Source organism: Quercus suber, unplaced genomic scaffold (assembly GCF_002906115.3).
Source record: "Quercus suber isolate HL8 unplaced genomic scaffold, Cork oak 2.0 scaffold_113, whole genome shotgun sequence".
NCBI classification, from domain to species: Eukaryota; Viridiplantae; Streptophyta; class Magnoliopsida; order Fagales; family Fagaceae; genus Quercus; species Quercus suber.
Window position 1 is genome coordinate 1,233,638 of NW_027069578.1, and position 9,881 is coordinate 1,243,518.

At 33.0% G+C, this 9,881-nt stretch overlaps 1 protein-coding gene across 1 annotated transcript; it reads right to left on the reverse strand.

The window, feature by feature from the left end:
- Positions 1 to 4,521: 4,521 nt before the first annotated feature.
- Positions 4,522 to 7,940, reverse strand: LOC111985470 (glyceraldehyde-3-phosphate dehydrogenase, cytosolic). Its single transcript, XM_065775527.1, is given in 12 exon segments — positions 4,522 to 4,765; positions 4,979 to 5,068; positions 5,602 to 5,685; positions 5,814 to 5,956; positions 6,392 to 6,489; positions 6,588 to 6,648; positions 6,745 to 6,891; positions 7,049 to 7,178; positions 7,259 to 7,374; positions 7,463 to 7,563; positions 7,677 to 7,712; positions 7,823 to 7,940. Coding segments are annotated over 12 exon segments (1,065 nt in total). The 5' UTR covers positions 7,827 to 7,940; the 3' UTR covers positions 4,522 to 4,710.
- Positions 7,941 to 9,881: the final 1,941 nt, after the last annotated feature.

A 9,881-nucleotide genomic window follows, 5' to 3' on the forward strand; every position in this document is an offset into this window, starting at 1 on the left:
CAAAAATAATTTTGTTTAAAAAAAATGATAATGATGAGTTTGAGTTTAAGTTGAACTTGTTAGAGTGATAGAGTTTTACTCTTTATTAAGTTTGAACTAAACAAAAAAATAATTTTATTTAAATAAAATGATAATTTTATTTAAATATTGAGTTGATGTGGAAAATTCTTAGAATTTTAGAGGTTTCAATTTTATATATATAATATCATTATGCCCGTGCGATGCACAGCTTAATCAAAATTAATATGTAAGTATTTTTTTTTTAATATTAATTTACTTAAAACTATATAATAGAATAGAATAAAAATAAAAATAAAACATTTTACTTTTAAGTTATATAATAAATTCATAACAAAACATGAGCCTACAATAATAATAATAATTATTATTATTATTATTATTAAACTTATAAAAAAAAAAAAAAAATCTCTTTCATGGCTTCTCCTAGAAATCCAAGTCTTCAAAATCAAAATCAATAAGTAATACAATTTGATTTCCAAAATCAAAATCTCATTGAGTTGTTCATTTCCCCGCAGCTATTGATTTTACCACCGTTTACCTTATTGTTATTGTCACTGAAAAGTGCTTGACAATCAAGCCTTGTGACTCCATTTACATCTAGTCTAGCAATAACATTACTAGAGCAAAGATTTTATTCAATTCAATTGCTAGCTTCATTCGTTTGAGTAACTTTCTTTCCACTTAGTCCACACCCAGAATATTCCCAAAATCTTCATCTAAGTATTTTAATCCAACGAACTTGTAGAGACTCAAAAGAGGTCCTACAATCCATGAATCCCACGTCGCCTAAGAAAACACATGGAGATTTACTTATAAAAAATGATCTCCCTTTAATGTGTAAATGAATTTTTTCCAAATGAGTATGAATTCCAAAGTGAACAGTATCTACACAAACTAAATCAATAGTACGCAATTTCCAAAGCCCCGCCACTTACTCCTTGAAAAAGACAAGATTGCCCATGGCAAATTCCAAGTTCAAGAAAATATGTGGAAGATTGCTAATTTTATTTTTAATTTCCTCCCAATATTTCACATAAAAATTCAAGAAAACATGCAAAGACGGAAGATTGCTAACTTTACTTTTTAATTTCCTCCCAATATTTCACAAGAAAATTCAAGAAAACATGCAAAGGCAGAAGTTTACTAATTTTACTTTTAATTTCCTTCCAATATTTCACATGAAAATTTATAGACTTTCTACATCTATTTGGCTAGCATTTCCTCCCAATATTTCACGTCAAAATTTATATAAACTGTCTACATCTATTTGGCTAGCCTAGGTATCTCCTATAATTTCCCTTAAAATACTCAACATGGTGACACCATTCATACCACCGCCAACACCATAATAGTGCTGCTTCAAGAAAACATGCAAAGGTGTGGATGCTAAGGCAAATAAGAGATGCTCAGTTTAATTTTCTTTGTCAACTTTTAATTTCCTTCCAGTATTTCATATGAAAATTTATATAGATAATAAATTAGTATTTTATATGTTTTGATCACACAAAAAGGTATCTAAAGTAGGTCGTATTTATTAGTGATAAAATTCATAATAAATGTATGTGTGGATGTGATGAGTTATTAAAAAAACGTCTATACTTTAGTGTGTAAAAAAAGAATTGAATTATAAATATATATATATATATATAATAAAATAGTGGCGATGTGTGGGTAAAGGAGGAACAATAGCCATAATGGCGTAAGGTTTTGCTAAATTGCACATTTCTTGAGAAGAAAAGAATATTATCTTCATTTAGCTTTCATAATTGAATTTGCATCCAATGTGACATAAGCAATTTAATTATTATTTTCAAATCAAGAAACTATTCAAAAAAATAACATCAATAATAATAGTATATATTAAATGAAATATAAAAATCATTTAAGAAAAAAAAATACTCCCTCCGTCCTAGTTTGTTTGGCCTTTATTCCATTTTGAAATATCCCAAAATATTGTCTTGTTTTTAAAAATAAAAATCATTAATTTACTAAACTTCCTATTATACCCCTACTTTATTTTCAAAACTATTTGAAAAGAAAACTAACAAATATTTTAAAAAATCAATTTAATTGGGGCACCTTTTTAATTACCTCATTAAGAATAAATCTTTAAAAAAAAAAAACTGATAAATTTATTTAAGGGTAATTTTGTAAATTTATACATTTTTATGAGGCAGACAAGATAATAAATGATGTTTCTTTAAAAAGTTTGACTTTTCAAACAGGACAAACAATTTGAGACGGATGGAGTAATAGAATTCAAAATACTCTACATTTGATAATTTTGTTTTAGCTTATCTTATAATCCAAAAAAATTAATTTTTTTAGGTACAACTTCTTACAACTTTATTTTTGTTAACTATAACTTAAGCAAGCCCCAACTCATTTTCCATATTTCCATTTCACTAAAAATAGATTCTCACTAAATAAATAAATAAACCCTAAAGATAATCTTTTTCACTATTACCCAAAAAGTTCTCTAATAAGATACAACTAACAGTGGGATTGTTTGAAGTTTAAATTGGAAATTTGATTGCTAGCATAGAAGGGCAAAGTTTGGTGTCATGGAAAAATAAACAATGGGATTGTTTGAAGCTTAAATTGGAAATGTGTTTGCTAGCATAGAAGTGCAAAGATTGGTTTTAGTGCTCCTATTCATTAGACTTGCCAAGATTATAATATATGTCCACTTTTAATCACGTGTCATGATCTTAATGGGTACAATATATAGGAGCATTGAACCCAAGCCAAATCTAATATAAAATGCCTTTTTATGCCAAAATGAGTTTAGAGACTTATGATGATTGATGACTATATTTAGGACATGAAGGCCTCATTCGGATACACAAACAGCATGAGAGCTTTTTCACTAATTTCAAAACCTAACAGCTTCTTTAGCTAGTTTCGTGGGTAGCAAGCTTTCGGCCTTCAGAGTTCCTAAATGGAGCTGCAAGAGCAGGCTAATGCGCCATCATCAACGGGATGTTTTTGGTCCTTGCAAGTAAGATATATAAATTCAAAAACAAAATAATCCCCCCCCCCCCCCCCCCCCCAAAAAAAAAAAAAAAATCAGTTAAAACTTTAGTTTTTTTTTTTTTTTTTTTAATTATTTAAAAAGGATAATCTGTAAATAAAATCATTAGCACTACAATTGCAGGTTGCTCCTTATATCTTCTGTAGAAAAACTTGGTAACACCAGAAGATTGTAGTGTATATTCTCCTTCTATCACCCATTCACATCCAATTCAAATTTCAGAGTTTGACCTTTACCTTTTTATCAAAAAGAATTCAAATAAGCCAACTTATTTTGTTAGTCATTTTTTATCCCACTTTAAGTAAGTAAACTAACTAGAAATCACAAATAAACAACAACATAGAGCAAGTGCCAAATTTATTTATTTATGTTGTTTTAATTGTATTGTTACTCCTCTCCTAGTTTGTTTGATGTTTGTAAATTTCTCTTCCAATATATTAATATACTGCTCTCAAAAAACAAATAAGACTGGCTAAACGCAAGATGAAGGAAAAAACACGAGGGCAAGGGAGCAACATGTCATGATTCATTGGCTCATTCATTAGCGATAATACAATGCTACACCAAGAAACTACTAAAACCAACTCAACTGCATGATCCATACAAAATTCAAACAGCTTAAATCCAATAATTGCTCAATATTTTGCATCTTTATTAACCCCCCCCCCCCCCCCACTCTCTCTCTCTCTAAAACATCGGTGAGGCTATGGAGGTTTTTGGGTGAAAGACCTATTGTTGTTGTGGCTTGAATGTTGTTTGTGTTGTTGGTGACTTTGCTCGGCTGCTGCCAGAGCTCGGGTTCAGTTTGACGACCAGCAAGATGTTTGATGGGATTTTGAGGTTAGGCCGATTGCTGCTGGTTTGTGTTTAACCAAGAATGTTTTTGAGTGGAGTGGGGCCGACTGGTTTCGGCTTGGGAATGCTCATTAGTCATTAGCACAACACAAATCTAATAGTTGACAGCCAATGGTCCTCAAAAACAAAGCTTATACCAACTCCATCATTCAAATATTCACTTGGTTCAATTTGAATTGAGGCAATTAACAATCTCCCGTCTCTTGCTGTTTTTTTCTACAAAAGAATTGCGGAATTGCAGCAAATAAGCACAGCATATAAGGAAGCAACTCATTCATATAAGTACCACCTAATGCTTTACATTTAGCTGATATTTGTTCAAACCATGAATTTTCTTTTAATCCAAACAAGAAAAGCTCATAAACAGAACAAAACAAGACAATAATCGGTAAAGACCAAAGCAACGGAGTACAAGTTCCACTGAATTCCAAGACTTCGGGTTTATTTATTCCACACTCCAAATAGATCTTGATTCATTTTGAATTAAGTCAGATTAAACTGGAACAGTTCTATTAAAAACGAATTGCAGCAAATAAATCAGAACAGCATGAACTCGGTTATATTAAAACCATCTAATGCTTATATTTAGCTTTATATTGTTCCACTACGAATTCTCTTTTAAACTCTTTTAACAAAAGAAAACCTCATGAACAAAACAACCAGCTGAGACCAGCAGCGATGCAGAACAGGTTTAACAGAATTCCAAAAGACTCAGGTTTATTCCAAACTCCAAATAGAGTGACGCGCATAGCCACTCTAGACTCAACAAAAACATAAGAAGATAGCCTTGAATAGTCAGTTTAGCAGCAAGCTTTTACAGATGCGATGTGGACAATCAGGTCAACCACACGGGAACTGCAAAAACAAGATAGATGGAAAAGGGTGTTAGAACTGTAGGATAGCTGAAATCAATTTATCTACAAGAGTGAAAGGGTAGGGATCTGAAAAACATGTTTTATAGACCATGTTAAGGTTTCAAAACTAGATGGTAGGAGAGGATGCCCAAAGGATCAAAACCAAATTAACAAGACGGATTGCATACTTCAGATTAATGTTTCATATGATTACCTGTAGCCCCACTCGTTGTCATACCAAGAGACAAGTTTCACAAAATTGTCATTCAATGCAATTCCAGCCTTGGCATCAAATATACTAGACCTGCATTAAGGACAGATGACCGTGTCATAAGTCATATCATGATGATAACCAACAGTAAAATAAAACAGAAAGTCAACTTATTTCCAATAACATAAAATGAATTAACCATCGTCACAAAATTATCGGTTCCTAAAATAAATAGAATGATGCCCCACAATTGCCCAATACGTATGAGCATTCACTGATTTCCAATACATGACCATTCCAATGATTTCCCAAAAGCAAATGCATTTGGAAAAAAAAAAAAAAAAAAAAAAAAAAAATACAAAAAAAAAAAAAAAAAAAAAACGTAATCTTTTAAATTTAGTTACAAATATCTATACAAAATTATTGAGAAAACAAAAACGAGTTATAGAATCAGATTCACTGGTTCTTCAAACCAAATGAGTAACACTTCATGAGTAAAATAATAAATTCAAATATGATCAATTATATTACCACTTAGATTCTAGCATGCATAAAGGGATGCTTGCAAAATATAAACTAGGACAGAGCAAGACAATTTAGAACATAACATTAAAAGATTAATCTACCTGCTGTCACCAATGAAGTCGGTCGACACCACATCATCTTCAGTGTATCCCAAGATACCCTTAAGCTTGCCCTCGGACTCCTCCCTGAGAATTGTCATATCAAAAGACTTATATTAGAACAGACAATTACTTAATAAGACATCAGTTCAATACATAATAGACGATAACACTTGCACATTATAAGAATACAAGACCAACATTCCAACACTTACTTAATAGCTTTTTTGATCTCCTCATAGGAGGCCTTCTTCTCAAGCCTGACAGTGAGGTCAACGACTGAAACATCAACAGTTGGAACGCGGAAGGCCATTCCGGTCAATTTGCCATTAAGTTGTGGAAGAACCTTTCCAACAGCCTATACAGCCACAAAATACACCCAAATTAGTCAGGCTGCTAAATATATTTGATAGCAGCATTATCAGATCCAGTTCTGAAATGAATGTTATACACTTCAGAAAATCAAATCCAATTAGAATGGATACTTGTAAACACAAAATAAACCAACCATGTTCCACTCGTATACCACACCCAAGCAACAACAAGTACACCCCAAGTCACAAACTATAAACATTTTACATCAACAGGCAAGACCAACAATTAACAGCTAAATAAGACATAAACTACCTTAGCAGCTATATTCACTCCTATATATCTCCAACAATGAGCAAAGACATTAAACTAGCCCACCAGAATTCACAAAACTATTAATGTCTAATCATTAAGCAGGCCCAACATTCAACAGAAAGCAACATTGTAAATAATACCAATTCATAAAATTAAGTAATATTACCTTTGCAGCCCCAGTGCTGCTGGGAATAATGTTAAAGGAAGCAGCTCTTCCACCCCTCCAGTCCTTGCTTGATGGGCCATCAACAGTCTTCTGTGTGGCTGAATCAGAAAACATAGCAACAATTAGCACAACTATCAAACACATTTCAAAAATATTTAAAACGAATAGAATCATAGTTTCACAGCCAACAACTCACCGGTGATAGAGTGGACAGTGGTCATGAGACCCTCAACAATTCCAAACCTGTCATTGATAACCTGTACATAATGTCAAACAACAGCATAATAAGCACAACAATTCACCCTTCAACAACAAAATACAGTCATAACCATATAAATGGATTCAAAGTCAACCTTGGCAAGGGGAGCAAGGCAGTTGGTAGTGCAACTAGCATTGGAAACAATATCAAGCTCTGGCTTGTACTCCTTCTCGTTCACACCAACAACAAACATGGGTGCATCTTTGCTGGGAGCAGAGATCACAACCTTCTTAGCACCACCCTGATCACCAAACAATCCAATTCAAATCTCAATTTCCATTCTCATTCTCATTCCATACAAAACAAACCCAACTGATAAAAGCACATATATTTACAACCCCATATGATATGAAAACACAAACACTTTCCTACAAGTTAATAAAGGAGAAAAGGCAAACCTTCAAATGGGCAGCAGCCTTTTCCTTGTCGGTAAAAACACCGGTAGATTCAACCACAAAGTCGGCTCCAACCTGACCCCATGGGATCTCTTCTGGTTCCTGAAAAAATTTCATCTTTTAAGCAACAACACTCAAAACAGTAAACCCATTTTCAATCTTCAAACTACAAAACGAAAAAAAAAAAAAAAAAAAAGCAATAAACTTCAGTACCTGATTCCAAAAACAGTGACGGGTTTCTCGCCGAAGAGAAGGGTCTTCTCGTCCTTCACCTTCAACTCGTGGTGCTTCCATTGACCGTGAACGGTGTCGTACTTGAACATATAAGTCTGAAAATTGCATAAACCTTTGTTAATATTCAAGATTTCTCAAATATTTACCGATCGGCAAAAAAGGGTATTAGAAAAATATTTTTACCATGTAGTCAACGTTGATGAATGGATCGTTAACAGCGACGAGTTCAACATCGTTTCTCTGAAGAGCAACTCTCGCAACCAAACGACCAATCCTTCCGAAACCTATTAGATACCAAATGTTATTTTTTCATTATCGTCCGACAACCTTAAACACTAACCAAAAAAAAAAAAAAACAGATCTTAGGGTTTTAAGTTTTTAGATTTTAGTTTTTTACCGTTGATTCCGATCTTGATCTTCTTGCCTGATGCTGCTGTAAAAACAAAACACACACACAAAAAAACGAAGAACACAAAAAATCAAAAAGAGAATTCATTAACGAAACAAATCAAAGCAAAAAAAAAAAACCAGACCAAGGATTACCCATGTTGATAATCGATAGAGACGTAGATAACAAAGAGAGATAAGATTTGTATGAGAGAGAGTGAGAGTGTGTGTGTGACAGTATTGAAACGGAGAGAGTTTGTTATATATAAAGAGGCAGAAAATGTAAACCAGTGGGTAGGGTTTGTCACGTGCCGCGTGAGAGCGAGAGCGGGTTTATGGTTTTGCTTTATGCTTTATGCTTGGGCGAAACGAAAATTTGCTTGGAGCCGCTGATTAAGGTTAATATTTCAAAGCCGCTGATTTTTGAGTAATTTTAGTATAATGTAAAATGTTAAGGTTTTGTGATGGGCGGACTATTATTTTCATATAAATTTATTATTTTATTATTATTTATAGTTTAATGGGTTGACACCTGTGACAAATATTGTAGTACTAGAATTTTTGCTATTTTTTAAACACTGGAGGAAGAGGTTTTGAACTTTTTTATGTATGGTAATTTGATTTCCATTGGAAAAGCTATTCTTGGAGAGGAAGTTGTGGAAAACTTGCCTTGTAGAGAGTGGGAATAATATTTTGTCTTAGATGGAATATTCGGAATATTAGGTGGGTGATCCCACCGGATTTAAAAGCCAGTGGGTGAGATGTGGCAAATTTTGAATGGGATTTGTTGAGGGAGTGAAAGTCAAATTGTATGAAAAGTTTTGCTGTGGACCAATGAAAGAGGACGAACTCATGTGACCTTTCTGCTGCCTTGAGCACTGGTACAAAACTTTGCAATTTTTTTTATATAGCAATGACAGAGATACAATATATATACATATATATATATATATATTTTATTGTCTATATATGGTGTTAGAAACTGTTGACTCTAGACTTGTATTTTTTTTTTTTTATTTTTTATATAGCAATGACAGAGATACAATATATATACATATATATATATATTTTATTGTCTATATATGGTGTTAGAAACTGTTGACTCTAGACTTGTATTTTTTTTTTTTTTTTATCTGGACTCTAGACTTGTAGTTGGAACTTGAAAAAACACATTTTGATTTTTTACGTTTTTACTTTGTCAAAGTTTTGAGTTTTCCTAGGTGATGCTTGTGTAATTCCAATAATTAAGGGAAAGTGAAAAATTTTCACTATAAACAGAGTTCTTTTTTTTTTGTTTTTTTTTTTTTATTTATAATTTTGGGCTGAATTAAAACGGAGTTCTAGATTGTTCCACGCTCTAGAAGCAAGTTGGCCGGTCAATAAGTGGTGTCTACCTCCTTGTCCTCTTTTCCTTTGTCAAAGATGTCAATATAAAGGTTTTCCGAGTCCCACACGCATTACCATAATTATGATCAACTCGAATCAAACCCGGCCGGTTGGACCCTTAAAGTCTAAACCGGTCTGAATCTTTTCATTATGTTTGGTTAGATGGAGGAGGGAAGTAGAAGGGAAGTCTATTTTTCTTTCAATGTGTTTGGTTTGCAAGATAAAATATGTGGACATAATTTTTGTTGTAATCTTAATGTAGTTAACTATGAGCAATGAAAAAAAAAAAGAGTCAATGTGAAAGTGATAGACTGTTATGCCAAATTTGTTGCAAAAATTGTGGATCCTAAAAGAACTCCCTTTAAAAGGGAGGAAGAGAGTTAAAAATGGCTATTTTGTACCCCTATGACTCTGAGATCTCACTCCTCTCTCATTTCCATCTCAAATTGAGAGGAAATAAAAATGTGGGATCCATGGAAATGCTATCCCTCCAATCTTCCTTTTCTCTTAGTCTATTTCTCTCCAATTAAACAATGGGAACCTATCTTGTCCCTCCCATCCTATCCTTTTAGACCATCGTCCCTCAAACTCAACTATAAAAGTCTGTTTGGTTTGAGAGATTTTAGGGTGGAAGAAAAATGGGAGAAAGAGAAAGTTAATTTTATAAGTGTTTGGTTGGAGAGCATGGGAGAATGAAAAATTAGTGGGGCTCGACGCCTATGCCCACTAAAATGTTTTCTCTCCAAAATGGAGACAAAACTGGAGGAAAAACAATATATCAAGAAAAAGACTAAAAACCCATGTGTAACATGCACATGGGCTTGTAATT